The sequence below is a fragment of the Zonotrichia albicollis genome, chromosome 9, assembly GCF_047830755.1.
Source record: "Zonotrichia albicollis isolate bZonAlb1 chromosome 9, bZonAlb1.hap1, whole genome shotgun sequence".
Lineage (NCBI taxonomy): Eukaryota > Metazoa > Chordata > Aves > Passeriformes > Passerellidae > Zonotrichia > Zonotrichia albicollis.
The window spans coordinates 23,373,206-23,398,204 of NC_133827.1; the positions used below are offsets into that span (position 1 = coordinate 23,373,206).

At 44.3% G+C, this 24,999-nt stretch overlaps 1 protein-coding gene across 3 annotated transcripts in view; it reads left to right on the forward strand.

The window, feature by feature from the left end:
* The window catches only part of INPP5D (inositol polyphosphate-5-phosphatase D), a 56,219-nt gene that overhangs the window by 9,707 nt on the left and 21,513 nt on the right, over nt 1-24,999 (forward strand). For 2 of the 3 annotated variants that reach the window (XM_074546997.1, XM_074546999.1), the window contains 4 exons: nt 2,478-2,541; nt 21,590-21,740; nt 23,831-24,002; nt 24,414-24,554. In XM_074546997.1, the coding sequence (XP_074403098.1) occupies nt 2,478-2,541; nt 21,590-21,740; nt 23,831-24,002; nt 24,414-24,554 (528 nt within the window). Of the gene's footprint in view, nt 1-2,477; nt 2,542-21,152; nt 21,377-21,589; nt 21,741-23,830; nt 24,003-24,413; nt 24,555-24,999 lie in introns of those variants that run through there. The other variant, XM_074547000.1, reaches the window with a different exon arrangement.

Here is a 24,999-nt window from a genome sequence, read left to right on the forward strand (position 1 = left end):
GGCAAGAAACAAAGCCCTTTTCCTCCTCCTTTCTCTGTGCCTAAATCATTTGATCTGTCAGTCTATTGACAAGAAATGGGGTCTTTTACTCGCCTGGAGGGGAATGCCTGAATCCTGAAATCCAAAAGACCCTGCTTAGTGTTCCCTGCACCTAAACTGGTATCATTCCTCCAGGAGATCTTCTGTTGGCAGTTCCTCCCTGAATGGCTGCAGGACTAACAACACTTCTAGAGGTGAAACTCAAGGACCAGCTGCAGCTTTGGGACCCCTCTAAGAGAACCCTGCCTGCGAGATGTCCTTTCCAATGCCGTGCCTCTCTCACGGTGCACTTGGCACATGGCATCAGGCCTAGCACAGCAGCCCTGTTCAGTGCTCCAGAAACTCCCAATATGCACATTATCACCTGGGCATAAAAACATACAGTAGGAGAGGAGTGAGGAAATGCCTGCCTTGTCACGCTGTTACCACCTCTGGTTGGTTGAGAGGACAGGGAGATAAGTACTTGGAGGCTGATGTTTTATTTACCCTCCACATGGACAGCCTGAACAATGGCTGAACAATTCTGAACTCAACCCAGTTTTTAAGGTGGACTAAGAATGTGGTGGCAACTGGGACCACATAACTTGACAGTCAGGATGACGAGGACAGGAAGACTAAGAGTAAAAATGGAGTAAGAATCCTGGTCTTCTCCATCCACATGCACTAAATTAGGGGACTGGCAAGGAGGATTCCTCCTTTGATCCTAGGAGTGTTTCTCCCTTCTCCTGTCTCACCCAACTACCTTTCTTTCATTGTTCTTATGCTGATCTTACTGGTCCTCAGCCTAAACCTTTTTACAAGCATTATGAGAGCAGCCTTGAACTGTGTGATGGGCCACTTTCTGTGAAGGCCACATGAGAGTCCTCCTGTTGAGCAGAAGCCATTGGGCTACTTCATTTATCAGTTTCATAATCTCCACACACACAAATTGTCTCTGCTGCATGAATAATTCTGCTTAGCTCTATTTGAATATCAGCAGGAGTAAATGGTGTAAGAGAGCTGCATTGACACATAAAAACAAACCCGTGCCCTTCCTTGGCTCATATCCTCACCTGGCACTGATTGCCCTGTATTGGTGGAATTAGCAGTGCTGTAGCTGTCCTACAGTAGAGGATCATGTCTGTGACTTCCAGCTCTGTACCAGATGTATGAATAAATAGATGCCTGTGAAATGAGCTCTAAAAACAGCTTGAATTCTTCTATGTCCTTTGCATTAATGCTATCAAAAGACACATGTTCATGTGGATACATGTCCTCCAGACATCTTAGAAAAACTCAGCTATGATCTAGGAGGAATTTATTTTCATTTCCAATGTGTCTTTGTGACTCCTTATATAAGGCTGCCTGAAATCCTGGCAATCTCCTCTCTCCTGCATGGAATGATTCTGAAAGGCGTATGATGAATAGATTCACATCACAACTCTAGGAGAGATTAGGATGTTTATTGATTTGCCTCATCTCCCCAGCTGGGGGGATGACCTCAGTCCACATTTTGTGACAACCAAGGAAGATCTGAGTGTGGATTCTGTTCTTTCTTTTGAGAAGGAAGGGGTTGAATCTGCACCTTTTGGTGGCTCAAAGCGATATTGTATCTTTTAAGTTCTTTGCAGATAACTTAGAAGATTTGATCAATCTTTTGTTGTGAAAAAGGTAAAAATATATTGTCTAGTCAATACTTTTTGGGTGAACCACACAAAGCTCAGCAGCTGCTGAGGGAGGTTAGGCTTACAGTGCTGTTCAGGCTTCTCTTGGGCTCCTATGCATTGATGTGACCCTCCACTGAACACAAGACTCCTTCATCCCCCCTTAAATAAGAATCTAATTGAATTTAACTGGACAAAGTATTTGTTGTGGGTGCCCTACAGATGCACATGTACAGCGTGCATCCACACCAGGATGGTGAGATGGGTTTTCATTTAAACTGTTTAAGATTTGTGGATAGAAATGTGCCTGGCAATCAGATGTTGTACTGTGATTTAGCTGAAATACATTATTTGCTTTTTCCAATACAAATCAATGCTCTAGCCCTTCAGTTTACTCATTTATTGCTGGTTTTGGCCCTTTGTTTTTCGAATTTCTGCTTTTTCATTTCTTCCTGAGACGCCTGCTCTATTGACAGCTAGAGCCACTTGGTGCTTTCTCTCTTTCCGGCCAGAAGAAGAGTGGAAAGATGCCCTCTGAGCTAATGCTGATATCACTTTCTGCAGTGACATCTGCAAGCAGATGTTCCTGTTTCAGTGACCAGGAACAGCTCAGGTTTGTGTTAGTCCGCAGGCTCCAGGAAAAGAAACTAAGAAAGAGAAATGGTTTAAAGCCCTTGTGCATGAAGCAATCTATGTGTTTCAGGAATTTCCAATGTCTTTTCTCACAGGGAGGGATGCCATAGTGAGATTCCCTTCTGGACATGGTCTAACCATATCACCTGTGGTCTGTTCCAGGTACCGGAACTGCGTTTATACATACCGAATTCTGCCCGATAAAGAAAATAAACTAATTGTCCAGGTAAGCCATCTCTGTACTATTTGGTCTCACAAAAATGTATTTGAGAACTGCTGGTTTTCAAAGTAATTTTAACACCAAGAGAGAAAAAAAAGATATAAGCAATTAAACTAATGTCAGGCCAGCACAATGTTGGTCTCTACTGCTGTGGAGATTTTGGTCTTCAGTCTGGTCCATAGCTGTGGCTATTGAAACTCTTGGACGCACATGCCTTCAATTCAGTGGCACAGCCATGTTTTATGTAACCGAGAAGCTCAGCACGTGGAATAACTTCTCCTCTGAAACCAACGGCTTATCAATACATCATGAATCTTTTCAATCCAAAACTGCAGCACAGTTGCCTACCCAGAGAATGTAAATAGAGTTCTGGTCTCAGGATCCAGAAAGTACCAAGACTGAGGGCAGGAATTTCTGATGTTCTGTTTATTCCTATTTTGATTTAGGAGCTTAAATGAGCCACTTCCCCTTCCGGTGCCACTTCCCCTTCCGGTGCCACCTCTCAGCCTCTTTTTTGTTTTAATATAAATAATGAAATTTGGGGTGGGGAGGGAGGCATGGTCTCGTACAGCCCCAAGAATTGGACATGGGTTTACTGGGCAACAGTGGGGGCTGCAGCTGACTCATGCTCTTGGCACAGTCAGTGCTGTTTGGGCATTCCCTGCTGTATGGAATGGAAATTCCCAGGCTACTCAGTCTGCCTTGCTATTCAGAGTGGTTCTGCAATAAATCCTTCCCATTTCAGTTGACAACTAGCTTCCCACAGTATAAATCAGATTTCTACCAACTTCATGAGCAGCTTATATGTTGCTCATGCACCATGTTGGTTGTGTATTTCCTCATGTGCTTTGGGGTTATCAGTGTTTCTTTGAGATCTCCACTGAGAGGCACCATATCTGAAACTAGAGTAATGAGTTAGTGAGAACAGCTGCGTGCTGACAGCTTGCTTTCAGCTGTGGGCTTTTGGTAAGAATGGTGGATTGTGTGTCCTGGGTGCACACATCCAGCTTGGCTCCTTCAAGACCTACTTTTGGGTATCTTAGGCTGTTCTCAGGAGCCCAGCTCAGATGCAGCTCTGCATAGACACAGCTGTTTTGACTCCAAGGCTAACTCCAGGCTCTTGGTGCTGTGCTCCAGAGGACTGTGTGCCCAGGGCCAGCCACTATGGCCCTGTTGGCCTTGACAGCTGGATTCCCCAGAGCCATTGAGATTCCTCTGCCTCGCTTGCACTTCTGTTTCTGAGGAGGAACTGGCAGCAGGAGTCTATGCTGGACATGACCTGGGTCTGTAGTGTTACTATGGCATGTCACCAGAGTTCATCCCTCTTCATGGAGCACTGGGTGACACTGTGCAAAGGAACTTGTGCAGGCTCAGCTGGCTGCAAGCCAGGGACCAGCACCCAGCTGGAACCCATAACTTGCCATTCCCACCTGGCTCCACACACTGTGCTGTAGGCTCTTTGTAGTGATACTTGATATTCCCCCATCTTCTGATATATCCCAGCCCTTCTGTCCTAAAGAGTGTGTTTTGGTGCATTGTGCTGATGTGATGTGGTGGTGCTATGAACCCAGAAGGTGATATGGTGTTTATCTTTGGCAGTATCCAGAGCAGCTGCAGAGATCAGGGCCTCTCCGTGCCAGAGAGCTCACAGATGGAGCCCCACAGGCAGGGGGAGTGTTGGGGGACATCTGAGGCCCAGGCAATGGGCACAACTATCTGTGTCCCACACCAGCTCTGTGGCACTGCTGGCATGGGACCCTGGCACTGCTAATGGTGTCCTTGCTCTTTGCACTGGCAGCAGTAAGATGAAGGGAACTTGTGGAACCCTAATTCTAAATAACTTTGTGGTATGAGATTGGCAGCTGCTTTGTCTTTTGGAAAACAAGCACAGAAATGGGTTTATGGGTATATTGGGTTTTGCCCTGTGGGAGAGGAAGAAAGGCAGGACAGAAGGTATCTGCAAAGGCAGCCACACAGCCCCACACTTTGTCCCTCTGTGCCCTGGGCAAGCCGTGTCCCCTCCTCGTCCCTCAGCTGCCCTGCTGACAGGTCCTGTGAGAAATGCTGGACATGCAGCTTGGCCTGGAGCCTGTTCTAGCAGGACACAGATGCCATGAGTGACAGGAGAGTTTGAAACCTGAGCAGAGAGCAATGTACCTGCGTGCAGCTACTCTGGAGAGAGCTGGGGCACAGGCTGCTCACAGCACCTGCCAGTGAAGGTCTGTGCAGGGAGTTCTGTGCATTACAACCCAGGAAGGTGTGAGTTGTACTTCCCAGTTTGTACTGGATCCATGATTGTTTCTGCAGTGACAAAGGGCCTGTTTTCATGTACAACTCTTGTCTGCAGAGTTGTACATGTACAATGCTCAAAACACTGCAGCAATAAGAAATCTTTGTTTCTCTGTGCTGTAGCAATGGGCAGCTCTCCTGCTGGATCAAGGTTTATGAACAAGAAATTGTGAGATTCTCTTGGGTCCCATGTTGTGGTTGCAAGGGATTTCTCTTGTTCCTGTGTCACGGAATGCAGAGTGACTGTGGTGTACCTTTGTAAGCTGGGTTGCCAGGAGCTGTAGGTTGAATAGCAGGGGTAGGCTAAAAAGAGTGTGTTGTTAACTCATGTTTTGAAGACATGACACCTCCTGCTTTGTGCTGCCTTATTCCAGTTCTGAGGTAGAGGCAAATGAAAGGGGCTGGCTTCTTCCAGCAAGAGAAAGATGCAGTGAGAGTTATAATTAAAGCTCAGAGGAAAAACAGTCCTGTGTTCTTGGCTGCTGTTCTTGGTACAGTGTTCCAGCTGGGCCAGGCTTTTTGTTTGTCGCTCGTCTATTGATTTTTGGATAAAACAAAAACTTCTTCATGTGTCTTAAAAGATCAGATTTTTGAGAAGATTACTTCTTTGCAAGGATGTAAAAGCTGTTGACTAGGATGGAATGTGGACATTTTTAAAAATCCCATTAATAAAGGGAAGAGTCTACTAATCCTGTGGAACTAAATCAGATGTTAATTCAGCAATCAGTAGATGCTTCTCATTTCTCAGCTTATAAAAATTATATAGGAAAGATTCAATACTCAGTCTTGAGAAAGGCCTGTATTGATTACAAATATGAGCCCTGATTATCAATGTGACTTTTTTTTTTCAACCTGCACAGTGCTTCTTCCTTAAAAAAGGGGCTGTCTTCCTGCCCAGATCTGGACTTTTGTCTGTCAGGAATTTTTCTTGATGACAGCAGGTTTAGAAGATCTGTCATATCACAGCTACATACACAGCTCATGTGATATGACAGCTCTCCCTCTGCCACTCTGTGGAGTTTTTTCACCCTTAGAGCTGCAAGTTGCATAACTTTTTTAGTTAAGTCTTGGAGAGTACATTTCATTTTTTCTGAAGCCTGGTCCCACCCTTATGAAATGATAGTGTCATTTTTTTTTTTCATGGTTAAATTAACTGTTAAAGGAGAGGTAGAAGAAAGGGAAGTACACATTTTTGCATGCAAAGCTCCACTTTTGCATTCAGGCTGAAGGAAAAAATACTGGCATATGTCCTTCTAGTGTTTTATGGCATGGATTGTGATCTGCAATTAGGATTCTACATCTGCAGCAGTTAGCATGGTAAGGAATTTCTCTTGCCTGCCATATCATGATCATGGTTGCCAGGATGTTGAAGAAAAGTGTTGTTTCAGATGGAAAAATTGGATCACCCTTTTGAAAAAGTCCAGATAAGCAATTTTGAACTTGACACCTGCCTTCATTTGAAAGCAACGAACCGAAGTGTAGCACTAAGCCCCAAGTGGTGGCAGAAGGAGTGGGGGGTCCCAGTGGGTGCTGGGTTTTGGGCTAAAATGTAACAAAAAACCCAAAGGTCCCAGTCCCACGGCCGCTCTGATGAGCAGAGGCTCAGCCACAGTAAGGAGAGCCAGTGAAGGACAGAACTCTGTGGTGGCAGTGAATTTTCCCTGCAGCAGCAGCAGCAGCATCTCCCCTCCAATCTCAACAGCGAGTGAGATGCTGAGATCAGCCCCTCATCCCCCAGCCAAAATCTGGTGGCATTTCTGCGCTTCCAAAGAGAAAGCCCCTGAGATAACATACTGCAGCAAACTGCACCCTTCCCCTTCCTCCATGGTTACGTCTTTGTCTCTCTTAAGTATCATCTTTATTATCTCTTAGGCAACAAATGGAAGAAAATTCCATGAAAGAGGGAAAAAAAAGGAAAAATCCTAACCTAATGCATCATCTTTTTTTACATTAATAGGAGGAAAGGGTGTTGAACAAAGACTATGCCTTGCATAGCACATGCTCCAAGGCCCTTCATTTTTTAATACCTTTTCATTGCTTTAATATTTTTAAAGTTACAGCCTGTTTTTCTTTCCTCTTCCTCTCTCTGGGCTGTCCTAACTGCCCAGCTCTTTGACAGAAGGCAGCAGTGTGTATGCATCTTCCTGCTTCGTGGGGGAACATGGGAAATATTCATTTTGCAGTCATAGCACCAGATCATCATTCCTGTGTGCATGAGTGCTTCTTGCATTTGTGCTGAAATTCATTATTTAAAAAGATTACTTACACTTATACTTGTTACCTGTTGTAATGGGAGGGCCTTACCCTTTTTACTGTGGTTTCCTAACTTCAGTGAAAATTATAGATACCTTGGCAGCACTGTTTTACAGTGAGTGATCATACGGCTATTTTTCTTTTCTTTTTCTGGTAATTTTCTTCTAGTCTGACACGGGGCTTTGTGTAACAGGAAACAAATAGTGCTATGTGAGCAGTTAGAAAGCAGGCCAGCAGCTGTGACTCACAGTGCCAAGTGACACTAAGAGCAGATCACCAGTGTGCTCTGCAACTCCCAGGTGCTTGGGGAAGCCCTAAACACTGTATAGGGCTTTCTGCTGAAACCCTCCCTCCCCAGTGCACTTCTAGAAACACATATTTTGGGAGTTATCTTGATTTGTACACTGTATATGGGTTGATTAAATATGGCAGAACAAATGAGATTCTCCCTCTTGGGATGGGCAAGAAGCAGGATGAGAGGGGTGCCTGTCCCATCACTGTCAGCAGGGCTGTGCCTGCTCCTGAGCAGGATCAGTTCTGCCTCTGTGTGTGAGTCCTGCAGGGTGGGGCTGGGGCAGAGGCCCCATCCGGTGTGCAAACCCGCTCTGGAGCTGGCTGCTGTCCTGCTAGCAGCATCTGATAAGAGCTGTGAGTTTAGTTCAGTTCCTGCATTCCTCTTGTCACTGTCACCAACGTCAGAGACACTGTCTGCCTGTGCCACGTGCAGTACCAAGTTCATTGTCTGCCCTTTGCACAGAGATGCAAAGTTTTTGTTGTTCTTTTAGTTGCTGCACTGTAATCTCAGTAAGCTCTGCTGCTCTGGCTCATGTGGCCACCAAAAGATTTTCTGTAATAGGATTTTGTGATTTGCTCTGGACTTTGATAATCTATCTGTATCTGATCAAAACCTTTCTACTGGGAAATTGCTCTGGAGATGGGTGATAAAGCAAAGTAAAATGCTTCAGGTGAGGTTCAGCCATCCACCTCTTACAGCTTCTGTCACAATTCTGGAAGGTGTTTGTACCTGTGCAACCTCATGGGCTGCAGTGAAGACAGGGCAGGCACAGCTCTGCCTAAAATGCCATTTGCAGGTTGCACAGAGGCTGTCTTAAGAAAAGATAATGAGAATGGAACAGAATTCACCTGAGTTATCTGTTACCTTGGGAAACTCACTGTGCTCTTGGGACTGTTGGAACTGCAGGTCTGAGAGATCAATCAGAGCGATCACTTTTCTTGGATAGAAAGAAGGGACAAGTGAACAACCAGACAATACTCATAAGCAATGTATTGAAGCATGGTTAGGGCAGCGCATTTCTAGTATGTCCAAAACCATAATTTAATTATATTAAGTTTCATTTTGTTGCCAAAAAAGATAGATGTTAAAATTTGAATCTTTTTCAGCATAATCTAATGTTGATTTTAATCAGTTTGCAAAACACTTTACATGTAGGACTGAAAATATTTTACAATCAGGACTTAGCAAAATCCATGTATTTCATGTTTCTGCAAACTATCTAAATCTATTTATACAAGGAAAATGTTTTTTCTATTCTTGCATCTGAGGTAGAAATGAACATAATGCACTACACAGGTTTTGGAAAGCTGAAAGAATCAGCATTTAATAAGAGAGCTAGGTATTTCCTGAAACATGCACATTCCTGCTACTGAATCTCCCAGTATACAGAATTCTTCATACAAACAAACCATATCCAGCTTTTGTCTAGTTTGAACCCTTCCAGAATGTTTCCAGTTTCCTGAAATATTAAAAAAAATAATTCAGAGAATATGGCTTAAATCAACTTAAAGTGATATTATTTTGTTTTTCAACATTCTGAAAATGTAACCAAGTATTTGGAAGCTAATGCATACCATGAAGTGAAATCCCTTTTCCTTTTATCTGGATGTGCTGTCAGACAAAATCTCCCTCTAATGAGTGAAATGCAAATAAATGTCATCAGTTTCTTTTGCTGTTTGCTCTCTAATAATTGTGTTATGTTGTAAAGCCTTCATCACATTTAAACATGAAAATTGCAAATAGTCAATCCTTGCTGAAGGTACAAAGCAGCTTCCAGGAGCTGCAAAATCTTTCCAGACTCAGAAGATAAGGATTAGGGCTGCTATACAGTAAGCAGTTTAACAATTACTGTTTTAGAAGAGTAATTGTTTCACCTGTTATCCTTTGAAAAGGGTTTGACCCCCCAAAATCCCACACCCAGCAGCTCTTTCCTACCCTGCTAGATCTTCCCCCCAGTCTGTTACAAGAGCTCGGGTGTGCAAATGATCAAGTTACAAACATGTATAACCCTGAGATGAGCCCCTGGGATATACCCACCTCAATGTCTCCCAGACTAGCAAAAGGAAAATTTTCCTGAAATTTTGGAACTCTTATGGCATATGAGAGAAAACAACTGAAAACTTATGCAATCAACATTATGAACAAGAAAATACACTCATTTTGCAGTAATTTGATGGATATTAGCTTTAATGTTGTCACATATCACAGTCACATATTGTTCAATCCATTTGATTGTCTAATCCTTTATAAATTTGGTTTTTGACACTGGCCAAATGTCAGACACCCACGAAAGCTGTTCACTCACCCTCTCCTGCTACAGTTGGGCAGAGTAGAGGGAAAAAAAAATTAACAAAGGGCTCATGAGTTGAGATAAAGACTGGGAGAAAACACTCTAAAGGCAAAACAGGTTCAAATTTAAAGGTGCAAGATAAATTTATTATTAACAGAGTCAGAGGAGGATAATGAGAAGTAAAATAAGCCTTTTATTAGTGTTACAAGTGTTAAAAAACCACTTTTTTCTCCTCCTCAGCCCCTCCCTTTTCCCACCAACAGCACAGGGAGACAGGGCGTGGGGGTTTTGGTCAGTTTGTCACCCAAGAACTTTTTCTGTTTGCTCAGGGAGAGGAGTTTTTTCTCTCTTATTCCCTTGGGTCCCTCCCAGGGGAGACAATTCTCCATCAACTTCTCCTGCGTGGCTCTAATCTCACGAGCAGTAGTCCTGCCAAAACTGTTGCAACGTGAGTCCCTCCCACGGACAAACATTCTTTTCTAAACTCCTCTGGTGTGGGTCACTTGTCCATGAGGTGCAGTCCTCAAAGGATAGGCTGCTCTAGTTGGGAAGCATCTAGAAATATTTTATATTTCCAACGACTTCAGATGAAGCTTCATAACTCAATTTCAGGTACTCAGGAAGACAACAGATTATTTCCCTCTCAGCTGTGTGGTAATGAAGTGGTGTGTTCTATTGCTTCTGTGCTTTGAGGGATGATGAACCACAGAGGAAATTAATCATTTACAGGCAAGTCTTGAGTTGTTTTCTCAAAGAAAGAGAAATTATTATTATTATTATTATATTGTTGGTGCTGTATGAGGCTTTTTGTCCTGATCTTTAAAATAGGAATGAGTCTTGGAAAACACTGATATTAGATTGTTTACAATGATTCTTATGACAAGTATCGCTGTCACTAAAAAATTGTTTCCACACTCCATACTGACAAGGAGATGCCCTTTCTTCTTTAGAGATCTACCTTGATTTGTGGATGGGATGGATCATTGCAGGCTGCATCCCTCTCCATGCAGACATGGAACTCATCCAGCACATCATAAGGGTCACACAGGCTCCAGTTGGATCTCATCCAGTCAGTCTGCACTGCGCCCGTGGGGAATGGGAGCAGTACAACCTACACAGGCTGCAGCATACTGCTGACATAAATGTCAAATATAAAGATACAATCACCTTTGAATATCAGCTGAAAGTATTGTCCTGGTTGCACTTGTTTTAGGTAAACAGGGTCTGATTCACCAATACTCTTCAAATTTACCTTTTAGTGATTGAAGTTGTTACAGCTTTTAAATTAAATTTAGCATCCTTGAGTTTTCAGATTGCTGCATAAATGCATGCAAGACTTGATTTCAAATGACAAACTAGTTTAGGGAAATGAAACAGACTTTAGCAAAGATAGCTCAGACTCAGTTGTTTCAGTCCCTCTGAAAGAATGAAGTCACAATGCAGCTTTTGGTTGTTCCCAGACCTTTGCCCAGCTGTCTGACTTCTTATATCTTCAGTTTGTACTTCTGTCAGAGTTTTCAGTCTTGGTTCTCCTCTGCAAGTCTAAACTGGTTGAGGTCTGTTCCATCCCAGGGTTCTGAAGTTGTCCCTCTGCAGTATTTTAAAAGTCAACATAGAGCACAGCTGGGTTTAGCAAACCCCATGGACAAAGGATGGTGAAGCTCCCTGTAGGCTGGGGTTGCTCTCTGTTAGCAGACTGATAAGTCTGAGTTAAAATTTCCAAGCAATTCTGCATGAAGCCTTTTTCTCCAAAACTTGATGGGGCTGTAGTGACCTGTGCTGTTTAAGAGCTTTAGTACCAAGTGTTCCTCATGATCAGACACAGCAGGAGCCACAGGCAGGCACTGGTTGCTCACAGAGGCCCTGGGTAGCCTTGTCATTGTGTATGTGCATGCAAACCCAGAAATCCTGAGTCCAATTTCAGAAAATGTGCAACATCCACTATTTTAATTCCAGAAGTGCGGTTTAGGGGAGAACATAAAAGGAAAGGGTTTGAAGGGTGTTTTCTTTCTGGTTCTAGTTTTGTGGTTAGCTTTGCTAAATGATGGTGCTCCTTCAGGCTGGGTTCTGTATCTGTTCAGTCAGCAGCTGTGGCTCAAGGCTTTTAACTGATTAAGAGTTTGCAGTAACTGAATGCAATAAGGGATAGCCCCTTGAAAGAAAGGACAAGTGGTCATCCTTAGTGTCTCAAACACAACTCAAACACAGTTGCTGTAGCTAAAGCCTGAGAAATTCTGCAGGCTAAAGACAGGAAATTGTAACTAAGGCTTCTACCCTTACTGTGCATTGCTTAGGGGTTTGAATTACGCAACCCCATAAAATTATGCAGTACAATGTGGTGCATGCAGCTGCTTCCCATGTACCTTCTGCCTGCATTGCTTTGCTTCAGCAGTTTATCTTCAATAAGTATTATCTTTTTAATCTTACATTTTTCCTTTCCCACTGGATGGTTTATGTAATTTATGCATATTTAGTGCTTGGTGACACTTGAAACTGGGATTCATTCAGCCAAGAGGACAACAGGGAAAGCAGAGAGCTGATTATAGATCCTCCACTGTCTGCTGCACAGGTTGGAGAAGATTCCCAGGAGCTCAGTACAAGACTGCTGTGGGCTGAGGGGTCCTGCCCAGCTGTGTAAACACAGCCATTGTGAGCACGTCTTCACCTGTTTCAGGGAAAAGTTCTTTCTCCTAGGACTCTGAACACCACACACAGTTGCCTGGGTACACATTTATTGCCTTCTACAAAGGGAAAAGCTGAAGGGAGCTTGGGAACTTCCACGAGAAACAAGTAACCTGCAATAGTTCTCCAGTCCAGGTAATGTCAGCTGAGAGCACTGACAGAATCACAATGATGACCTCCACTAAGTGCCTTCAGAAACAATGACTGTGCTACATTTGTTGCCTTGGCTGCCTTGATAGCTCTTGGGAACCCATGTTTTCCAGCTTATCTTGGTAAGCACTAGAGCTAGATACTTTATGAAGAAATTAAAATGGAAAATTTCATTTGACTTCAAGTGTTGAAGCTCTTTGGTGGAAAACCAAAAAGCACAAGGCTTGTGATAAAATCACAAAAGTTCTTAGAAGTAGCATACTCCAAAACTTTTACTTAAATTCCACCTACACACTACAGAAGTGCTAAAAAAAAATGTATCAGATCCTCATGGATCTGCAGTCCTTGCTCATTCATCATCAACTCATCTGACTTGCACCCTGTAGCTAATTTTAATACCAGTCCTTCAAGTTCCATCATGGAACTGCACTGTTTGCTTTTTGTTGATGTAAATCTTATTTATTATAACACAGAGAAATGCTGAAAGGGTTGTTTGCTCAGCAGGGTTCTCTTGGTGCTACAAGCTGAATCATTGTATGCTGTATTGGCAAAATCTTTTTGAAAACCAGAGTTTGAATAGTTTATTTAGTGTGAAGAATGTGAAGAACTATCTCAAGTACATGGTCTTGGTGCTTTCTAGAATTGTTTGGTGTTCTTCCTGGCTTCTATCTAACTATATTAGTTGGCTATTTGGGAATTAGCTTATTTTTATATGAACCATGGAGTGGTGGAGCAGAGTGGAATGGGGTCTTTAAGTAGGATCTGAGTACATTGGTTTTATGATTTATGTCTTTATCATGTGTGGAGAATTCCAGCTCAAAGGACTTCCAGAAATCCTTTACCTTCCAGATTCTAAACCTCTAATACATTTTTCTTTAGGATGTAGAATTTTAGCAAGGAACTTGAGATAAAAATCTGGCAGGCAATTATACTCTACTGAGAACTCCTTTCAATATTCCTTTCCTCCATCAGACTCTCCTAATTTACAAATCTCCCAGTTCTGCCTTGGGAGCTCTGCCTACCTGTGAACATGACTAGTCTTCAGGCTGCCAGAACGAAGCCTGGATGGGATCACAGAGAGGAGAACTCTTGCACAGCCAGAAGAGATCAACAGTGGCAGATATGAGAGTCAGGATGTTTTTCAGGATTAACTGCAATTGGGCTCACATTCCACACACACAGAGCACGTTAAGCATTTGAAACAAAGAATGCATTGTGCTTCTCAAGTCCTTTCCATGACACTGCACATAGGAAAAAAGTGAGATGGCCTTTCCCAAAATTGGAAACATTTAGCATTCCCATTTTTAAATTTTTTTTATAAGAATGGAATTGTGATGCAGTGTGAGTAATTAATACACAGAGTATTTTAAGTCAGTATCATGCTTAAAGAAATGGAACTTGTGGTAGTATTTACTGGCATCCTTCAGTTGCACTGGGGGAACAGAGGATTTTGTATAGGATTTTTATTAATTTTATAGGATGGAAAATACAGTAATTTTCTTTTTTTTCCTTTTTTAACTCAGATTTTTTTTATGTCTGATTTTCAGCCAGGATCAAAAACTAGAAATAATATATCCTTAGTTGTTGTTAAATTGTAATTCCTTGTTTACTTCCATGAATTAGCTCTTTCAGAAATTCTGAACCCCTCTTTCCCAGAACTCTATGAATTCCATGAATTCCATTTCACCCAAAGTCTTAAAAGGTCACTGTGGCAGAAGTGACATGTATTAACAAACTTGAATATCAGGACTAAACCAAATGTGGAATGACACAAAAAGCCTCCATCATCTCTCACCTTGGAGGAGTCAACAACTGCCTTCCATTCCCTCCAACCTTACTCAAGATGTATGACTTATAACTGCACTTACACTGTGCTATTCTCCACAAAATTTGTATGACCTTTTTCCAAGTGTGGAAGTGCTGCTCTGGCCACCCACCAGCATCCTCTGCCCAAGTTCCCTAGATTCCTCTGCTTACCTCTTCTCTCATGCTTGGTTCCCTGGCAGAGAGAGGCCCTCTTGCTGAGCTTTATCCAGCAGCAGAACTCCCTTGCCAACCCACAAGTTTTCACCTCTTATAGAAGTTCATTTCTTTGTTGACCCTCCAGGTCACAGGAGCCCTCTTTTCCTCAGGCACACACTTGCTTCTCTCCCTCTGTGCTCCTAGGTAGCTCCATTTCTTCCAAGCCCCAGGTGTTGTATTCAAATTACAGTACATTTCTGGGTGGCTTATATTTTGGAAAGTAGCTGTTTCTCCCAGCTGTGATCCCTGTCTACAATCCCATTTTTGTGAAATGCTCCTGAATCTTCTTAGCAGAAGATTCGATTTAAAAATAAGGCAGGTTTGCTAACAAAATGAAAGTGAAACACCGCCCAACTTGCTAAAAAACACTTTAAAAACAATTTGCCATGAATTCCTTAGCTCTTAGGTTCACTTCTTTAGTGAAATGCAAAAAGACTGTCTACATGAGAGCCAAATATCAACTTTAAAATGCCACCCAGACTTCCTAGCTAACAGACAGTTTTGAAGACAACATTTTTCCAAACCTCAAAACATAATATTTTTTTTCAAATCTTAAAGAAGAGAAGAGTTCTTGCCAGCCTTTCTTACCACAGTAGAATTGACCTGATTTACTGCTTCCATTTAAGCTGGTGGGTATTTGCAAGAATTTTGTAACTTTGAAAACTTATTGTCTGTTACTGAAATGCCAATATATGTGTTTAAATACCTGATTTAAGGTACTCTAGTTAGAAAAATTTGGCTTCAAGCAATATAACCAGATGATCAATTTCCTAGTTCCTCCTTGTGCCTTGGCGCAGGAAAGGAAAACACTTCCTCTTCCTTCTGAGGGCCCCAGACTTCCTGTGCCATCTATTTATACAATTGTTGTAATGAACCCCAAGTTAACCAGTTCCTCTCCTAGTTTAGCATAGGCTTTACATCTTTTTACTTCATGTATTTATAATCCACTTGCAACTTCTCTTCAAGTCATGTTCACAGCTGCTCTTCACTAAACGTGTGTTTGGAGTGTCTTTGGCAAGGAGTTCTCCTGGCCAGATGGCAATAGTTGAATACACCAGCTACAAAGGAATACCAGATTATCTGGTCAACAGCCATGCAAAAACCTTTTGAAAAGTTCAGATGGTTGAATTTGGAAAGGGGGTCACAAGATTTAACCAAAGGCTAGTGATTAAAGGCATTAGTTGTACCTGTCCTTATGAAATGAACGGCCTAGAAGCCAGTTCAGCATGAAAACAAGAGCAAATTGTAGCTAGTTGTGCTCAGCCATTGTACTGTGAGCATACAGAGGACTGAAGGAAATTGAAAAGTGGAAAGACATGCAGAATCAGGGGCAGGTTCTGGGGAACAGGAGACACCAAGACATCCCATGGGAAAGAAGGTTCACAGCTGAAAGGGCTGGAGTCAGAAGTGGAAGGTCTGAAAGTTGTAGTTTGGGATGCAGGGGAAATGGCAGGGATGGTGGTGAGAAGCATGGTCATGTTCAGCCTTACCCATGCTCTTCAAGGGTTCTGGATCTGGATAAAGGAAGCTGGGAGATTTGCAGAGGGCTTCCTCTAGTCACAGAGTTTGGAGAGGCAGGAGGCCTTGCAGGTGTCTGAGCCGTGTTGCCCTGGTTTTGGGCTGAGGCAGGATCAGACACTTGCTAGCTGGCTGTGAGGAGTGCCTGGGTGCATGGCACTTCTGTCCCTTGGGGCCTTGCAGCACCTCTGGTTGCCATCTTCTTTAGAAGAGAACTTAAAGCTTGTAAGACTGCTGCTGTGGCATCTCCAGGCTGTCCCTTTGCCAGGCCATACAAGTCCCTCTCTTCTGAGCTTTCTGTGTGAAACCCATTTTCCATCTCTTCAGTCTTTCTTGGAAATTTTCCTTGGAACTTTCTATGGTACTTATAAGTTCCATGTGAATTGGTGCCCCAAGCTGGCCACAGCAATCCAGCTAAAGCTTTATGGTACTAAATACAGCAGAAGAATTTCTTCTTGCATGTTGTACGACACTCTCATTAATAGATCTTGGAGAGACTTCTGCTTTGGATGTAGCTTCCCACTATAAAATTGCTGCTCAGTCTCTGATTCACTGTTCTCCAGATTCCTGTGTGCAGCTCTGCTGTATTGTGGGCTGTTCCCTAAATTGCATACATTCACTAGGTGTTTTCTTTCCATATGTTGTGGCTGCCATCAGCACAAAGCTGAGGTATCAGCGGGGATGATGGAAGAATCCCCACGGAAGGAGAGCCTGCCTTCCACACCTCTCTGGTGTCCCATGAGCACGTTTCTGGGGATGTGGTGTGTTGCCATGGAGATGACACTTGCCATCTCCGTTTATAATGACTTGAAACAATTCACTGTGCAATTAAAACAAGATCTATCCTGTGATAACCCTGAGGAAACAGTTACTTAATAAATGCAGGCAGGGGGGCGGGAAGTGGATTTCATTGTTGGCTCTGCTGGGGTGGCTCCAGCTTGCTCTGTGCTGCCCCATCCTGCTTTGGTTTGTTCACAGTGCCCTGTTCTGCCTCTGCTTCCTGTCTCAAAATCCAGAACAAGCTTGTGTAAAGTTTAGGCTGCATTTTGCCTCGCTCCTGTCATCCAGTGCAGTTGTTTGGAGGATGTTTATTAACAGTTTACCATCAATCCAGTTTTTGGTAATGTGCTCCACAACCATCTACAACCTGACTCAATACCCGTTCTTCATTATCCACCACCACTTTTTCTTCCCCACCTATAAACCTTTGCCACAAGTTCAAGTGGGAAGAAAGCAGATGTCCTAGCAGATGTCCCAGATTTGGGCTGCTTTCCTCACTTGCTGGCAGAGACCAGCCCTCAGGGGGGTCATCCAGCAACCTGTGCACTCACAGCAACATTACTGAACCAGACTTTGAACTGGTTCAACTGATGTTGCTCAGGCATCATTCCTGCAGTCCCAGGCAGTGCTGGCTGGAGTTACACCACAGCCTCAGTCATGGTCCTCTTGCTCTGTGACTAGGAGCAAAATAATGAGCTGTTGGATTTGGAGGGGCTCAGGCAGCACAGGCAGTGTCTGAGTACCTTGCACTTGTGTGCCAAACAACATCAGAGCCAACTCTTGTTTGTCATATAGGCTTTGTTCTCATCCCCTCCCCAAGAGGAGAAGCCAATGCAACAAAATCTTGCTTTTACTGTTTTCTGTCCCATTTCAAACAATGTACAGTGTTTGCTGTGCCTCTGTGCAGAGGGAGGCAGCACAAAGCAGGGTGCCCTGCTCTCCTGTGGGGAGTGGGGATGTTTGGGGGGGTGTTTGAACTGGGAGGAGCTTGTTTGATAGTGCAGGCAAAAGGCAGAGAGGGCAGCTGGGCACAGCTGTGTGTTGAAGGGGTGCAGCCCTTCCCGTACACTTCCTCTGTTGAGGTCCTTGCAAATAATAACAATTATAACACAAAAGTAAATGAATGAGAATAATCAAATGATTTTCCTTTCAGACTTTCATGATAGCTGAGCTGATGTGTAGCAAGGTGGTGCCACTGCCTTTTGTGGTATGGGGAAGGACCCTCAAGCACCCCCACCATTAATGTGTGCTGAGCAGGTTTGAGGCTGCCCATCCTTCCCTCTGTGCTGGGCCGTGGCTGGTTGGAGCTCCTGACCCTGCTGGTTCCCCATTTTCATATTTCAACTTTCACCTATCTCTGTGCAGCTGCTCAGGCCACATGTTCAGTTCTTTGCTGAATTCTGTCTTAAAATATGAAATGCTGTCCTTTATTTTACTGTGTGCCATGCCATGAGGAGTTGGTCCTTTTCCTCCTGACTGGATTTGGAGAAGGTGGGTTGTCAGAGGAGCTGGCACTGCTGGAATGGAGGCTGCTTCTCTTTGGGAATGAGCATCTGGATTCAGATGCATGCAAAGCCCAGATTCTTGACATGGCCACAAATTCCACTTACCCTTGAGGGTGGGGAAGGGGGGCTTCATCAAGAAAGGTGGCTGGGTGCAGTGGGCACAGTTACCAGAGTAGAAGGGGTGTGTGACAGCAGGGCCTCTCTGCTCATGTGTGCATCCAGCCAGGCTGCACGAGAGCTAGGGCTGACCATGCCGGGGAATTTGAGCTGGAACATGGGCTTTGGGCTGTGCAGTGAGTTAGAGGAAGGAGGCCTGTTGCAAAATGCTCCTTCTGCTTACTACAGACACCAGGATGGTTTTAGAGACTGAACTATCCTTGGCAGCAAAAAGTGCTAATTCAGCCTTTTCTACCACTTCTATCAAGACTCTGTTAGGCCTTAAAAGCGCTGCTCATGGCTGTCTGTCTTCCTGAAGGCACCCTGGGAGAGCAGGAGCCTGAGGGGCAGAACAAGGCTGAGAAGACACTGTTTGGGCACTGAGGGTGGCAGGGATGCTGTGCAGTAACAGGACATGGGCCTTCAGGCACAGTCAGGGGAGATCAGGGGAAGCAGGAAGGTGGGGAAGTAGCAAAGGAAAGTGAAGGAGGAGTTTGGAAAGAGGAGGAGTGGAGTAGGCTGCAGTGATTCCAGAGGTGAGAGAGCACTGACAGCAAAGCTTTTCTCCTACAGGGATGCACGTGGCAAACCCTGACTCTGTTTTTCTTTGTTGTGCTTTAAGGTCTCTGTGTGTGCTCTGATGGGGCTGAAGCCTTTTCCCAGATGCCCTTTGGTGTAGCTTAGGGCAAAGCAAGGCACCGCTAGCTTTGTTCCTCATGAGCTCAAGCCATCTGTGGGGGCTGCACAGGTGGGCAGAAGGCAGCCCAGGCAGGGTAATCCAGAGGGTGAAGTGTGGGTAACACTGCCATGGGCTGGCTGCCACCCTGCCACCAGAGCTGCTAACAGTGCCCTCTGGGCTGCTGGGGGGTGCTGGACAATGAATAATCACAAAAATGAGGATTTCAGAGAAGAAGGTACTGCTTGGAAGATGAACAGAAAAGCATGGAAGTCTGGTTGAACTATTCCAGGTCAGTTCCAGTGCAGTACTGTGACTTCAGGATCCTTTCATACTACGGATTAGAGCTGTTTTTTCTTGGTGGTTTTCCCTGATTCCCAACCTTCACACTTGGCACCAAGAAGCAGAAGAGTCTGGGAGGACCAGACACTATTTGCATTAATTGGTGTAAATGAGAAGTCTTTCTGAATGTGCAGAGTCTGTGCTGCTCTAGAAGAGCAAGATTTGGCCTATGCTGGGTAGGATCGTGAGACGTTTTAACCAATGATTTGTTTCAACATCTCTGGCCTCACAAAAATATAATCTAGTGTTTGCCCAAGCATTGCCTTCATGCTGAACATGATATTTTCCAGTGTATAAGAATAATAAATCTTGTTAAATGCAGAAGCAGTTATGTGAAAGACAGAAAAGGAGGTTTACAGGCAGAGCTCTCAAAAACATCACCCATGTCTATTGTGAAAATGTGCCTTGCTGAGCCTCTAAAGACATTCAGGAGTAGCTAAAAATGAAAGGTATTTTTAATGGCAGGCCTGAGGGCACTGATGACTTCAAATGCAGTTCACTATTGAAAGCACTGTCCCAGTTTCTGGCCTGAGATTTTATTCTTTAGGAAAATTTAAAAAGAAATCTTGTTGGTGCTAGAACTCACTGAAGACATTTTCCTGTGTTCTGCTGTGGTTTTTGCCCACATCTTGCCTGTTTAATTTCTTGGATTTTCTACGTTTGCCTTTCAAACAAAAAAGTTCACAGAGAATAAGAAACTGAGCAAAGATGAATGGCAAGTAAATAAGCTTTTTCAAACATGTATTGAAATTTTGTATGTGTTGCTTTTTACCAGCAGTCATTGCAGTCCCAAAATAAATTTGAGTACCCTGCCTGTTAGTCAGAGGCAGAATGTCTGTGTAACACGTTATGTCAAATTGGAGTCACAGCTTTAATTCCTTACTAATTAACCACGTTTCCTATGCAAAATCTAGTTTTATGCATGCAAAACAGTGCCAGCCAAGCCTGCCATTGGGGTGATCAGGTCTTCCTTCAGATTGCCCAGTTGTGAGCAGTTCCCAGTGTTGATCTTTTAAGTCAAGAACAACAGCCCTGTGGGGATGGAAAAAAACTGCTTTCTACCATTCTGCCCCCACTTCTTGATCTTTTATGGCAGATTTAGACAGGGTTTGGTTTCTGTGGGGAAACCTTTTGTCCAGAAGGAGCACCCTGCCAGGATGAGGGTGCCCCAAAGAGAGGGATCAGAGCTCTGGCTGTGTGTTGCTGTAGCCTTGGGATTGGATGGCACTTCAGGGCAGTTTGGAAGGTGATGCAGGGTCCTTTCCCTTGGTCAGAAGGTCTGTACTGAGCCATGAGAGACTGTGTCTGTCTTGGTAGGGTCTGTGGTTGAAGAAGGGGGCAGAGCTGCAGGGATAGCAGCTGTTCCTGCTGGCAGAGTCACTATGCCAGTGTGGATATAATTATGCTGAAGCTTTGGCTCTGAACACCTCTAAAACCTTATTCCTCTGTCCGGCCTCTGTGGATAACCATTTGCTGAGATTAATGGCCAGGGTGTGCTTGAGACAGGCTTGGTCACAGAATTCAGCTGGCACACACAGTGTCATGCCATGTGTGTTTGCAGTCCTTGCCACTCTCTAAAGCTCCATCCCAGCATTTCTGTGTGGGTGGCACCTTGTTTCATTTGAACCCAGTTCTGAGCCTTTGAATCCTGGAAGGGATTCTAATGTCTGGATTTAGCCATGTTTACCTTGCGATTTCACAAAAAAATCTTCCTGGATACCAGAAAATACAACACAGTCTAGGGGCTTTGAGCTCAGTAAAGGAGAGAATACGAAGATTAATCCAGGAGAATTATTTGGTTTTAACATCTTCCTTTGCTGTGGACCCAATCACCCTGAACCCAGTGAGAGAGCTCTTCTATTTGGCTTCAGTGAGTCTTTGAGGTTGGTGTCTGTGCTGACTCTGGCTGGAATGTGTTATGTGTTTGTTCTGCATAGAGCCTGTGGTCAGATGGGCAGCAAGACCAGGACAAGTTCTCTTCTGGGCAGCAGCAGTGGCTTTTTCCTCTCTCTATGGCTTTGTTTTTCCTTCTGCAAGGGGCAGTGTTTGTGTGGTAGGAAATCCCGTGCCATGACTGCCTCTGTGTTTTGTTTCAGGCATCCGAAGGTGTTCCTGTGAAGTATTTTCAGAACCTGGAGGAACTGATAGAGTATTACAAGAAGGAGAACATGGGCCTGGTATGGCACCTCAAATATCCAGTGCCGCGGGAAGAGGAGGAGGCTGCTGATGAACTGGAGGAGGACACTGGTAAGAAACCCATGATGTGACTTGGTGATGCAGACCCTTGACTCATACCTCTTGACTGGAGATAAGCAGTGCAGGCAGGAGATTAGAACATGTTGTGCCATAAAATAGAGCATACATAGAGAGGCCTGAGTTGGCAAGGCCCTGTGTAAGTGAACCCTCATGTCTCCTGTGGTACAGCACCTGGAGCATCGGTTTAGCTCACCTGAGGGAATACACTGAGACCCTCTGTGGAAGTCTACTGCATCTGGTGTCAGGGTGGTTAATCTGATGTCCTTATCTGGACCCCAACTGTTTATGTCCAGCCATCTCCCAAACCTCTGCACCCTTTCCTTGTCCTGCATCTTTAGGGCCTCTCTCAAAACAGAGATGCTCCCCTGGGGCTTGAAGCAGATTTCTCTGCTGTGCCATGCTCCTGCAGCTGCTGAGGGGCCTCTGAAACCACTCAGCTGCTCTGCTCTAAGGGACATTTTCGACAGTCCAAAGCAGAAGGCAGGGCTCTGGCAGTGGCAGACAGTCTAACTCCATGTACAGAGGCAGGTGTATGATGAAGAGGTGTGATTGGCATCATCCCAACTATTTTATATCAAATACCACTGTGTGTTTCTGACACTCACTGGTCACAGATAATTCCTTGGATTTTTCCTGGATCACGCCTTGGATATGTCATAGTTCTCCTACAGGAAGGTCATGTCCACAGAGCCATCCTTCCTGTCCTGTGTGATGTCTGTCTGGAAATGATAAGCACTGCAATCAAACTTGTCTGAAGGACACAATCCCTGGGACAGGCAGACAGGCCCTGTGAACTAGGGCAGACTGATGTGCCTGTGCAACCCAGAGGTTGTGTAACCCTTTGATGGAATCCACTGTATATCTAACAGGAGCTGGAAGATTTTGGTTTGGCAATTTTCTGGAAAAAATAGAACAAAATTTTGCAAAGCTGCTCAGGAAAGATATTCCTGGCTTTTGGCCAGTTGTACTGAGTCTCCAGCTCCCAGGGCCAGGGAGGGAACTACAGCAAAAATAATACAGAGAGAGGCAAGCAGCAGGGAATGAAGTTCTATCCAAGACTAAGAGCCTTCAGATGAAAAGAGATTAGCACTGGGTCTGGGCTGCTCACGTACAGAATTTAGTTTTGTTAAGGCACTTTGTGCCATTATGGTGGAGCCATGTCAGGCCTACAGATGTCTGATCATCTTAGATGTGAAACTGCAGAGGTAGAAGATGAGCACCCAGCAGATTAACCACCCATGGCTCAGTGCTGTGGTGGCTCTGAATCACAGCAGCAGCCCAGAAGCAGTGGGTCAGTCCTGGGGGTCTTTTTGTAATGCAAATTCCACCATTAGGAAATAACCAAACAAAACCTCACAACTCAACCAGCTACAATACAACATGTGTAACAAACTGTTGGAGCAATTGGTATGAAAAGAAAGGTAATCATGGTTGGGATCAGTGGAGATGAACCTACTCTTCTCCCAGGAGAGGGAGATATAATGAGCAGCAGGAAAATCCTTTTTCCTTCCAACTCAATGTCCACAAGACAAGGCAGGATATTCAGCCCCTGTGCACTGGGTCACGGGATCTATTTCCTCCATCTCTGCTTACTTTTGCCATTAACTTCTTTCCATTAGCAGTTTCTGGTACTCCTTCCATCATGTCCCTCCATCCATTCTGCCTCAGTAGCAGATCCCCATGATAATGGGAGTGACATGGGTGAGCCATGTTCTCTAAGCATTATATTCAACTTAACAAATTAACCTTCACAGCTGCTGTGCAGACGGGAGAGTCAGAACTGGCTGGGGTTCACTGCAGGCAGGGACAGAGGCAGAGGCATGTGCTGCCTGCACTGAGGTTCGAGCCTGACACTTCATCCCGCTGCTCTCACACCCCTGCCATCCCTGGAAACACAGCTGGGCCAGTGCTGAGCCCTGAGCTTCCCAGCTCTGACATCCCTCCGCAGACCTGTCAGAAGAGATGGCTTCTGCAAAGACTGCCCCTGCAGGGTGGGCTCAGCTCTGCCCTGCCTGGGGTGAGGGACAAGAGATCTAATTTCTGTGCTTGAATGACCGTGCCTCTCCTTTTCTTCTTGCCAGACCTGGTACCCACACCTCCTGTCCTGCCCCCACGCAACATCCTGATGGCACTGCCGAGCAGTGAGACAAAGGAGGCCTCTTCTCTCCCCGAAAACCCACGGGTGGCAGACGTGAATAAACTGTCCCTTTCTGAGACACTACTCCAGCGACTGCAGTACCAGGACACAAGCAGGTAAGGAAGGGCGAGTGACAGGGCTGCTGAACCAGCCTTCAGCCCAGGGCTGTGCTTGCTGGGCTTCTGTCTTTGGAACAGCTGAGGATCTGTTTGATTCAACAAAATTACCTCATTTATACTATAATAAAGATAGTATATCAAATAAAGAACAGAATCAGATCAACAGTGCATTGACTGCTGTCAATGCAGTCCAGCTGTTGTTTAGGAAAAATACATTTCTGAATTATTAAAATCACCCATACACTTTCTCCACTGAGGTTTCTAATATGAAGAATGAGTAATATCTGAGATAAATTGGTTTATTAGCCATGTGGCTAAATAGTTGGAATTTGAGAAAAATAAGAAAGCTGTTTGATATTTGGGAGTAGAGAGAAGAGCTGGCTTTTGACCTGTCTGTTTACTTCACAGTGTCTCTGACGAGCATCTGAAACTCATCCAGGATTACCTGCGAGTTCACATCATCAGTGACTTTGAGATGGTGCAGACTGGCTCAAGCAATCTTCCTCAGCTGAAGAAATTACTTACAGCTCTTTGCAAAGGACTCTTCAGGTAACTAGAAGCTGGTTTTCAGAGTGTAATGCAATAACACTGTAGTCTAACAAAGGTTCCGCATGCAAGCATTCAGAACCCTCATTTCTGGCATAGGAAATTGCCTTGCCCTCAAAACCAATATATTTAGATGTTGTGACCTGTGATTGTGGTCCAAAGATATGAAATCTACATAGAAGAGACAGCTCTGACAATCAAGTTTTCTTCTAGGTGGTTTCAGACAGCAGAGTATTGAATTTTATACTTTGTTTAGAAAGATACGAAACAAAAAATGCACTAACCTATTAACTGCATAATTTGGTAATGCATAAATGACACCCACAGGATTGTCAAGCACAAGCCATTTATGGAAACAAGCACAAATTAGTGTATAAGTAGATTTTAAACACTGATTTTCCTTCCCACTAGTGCACTGTGAACTTGGAGTGATTCCACTGATGTTGGT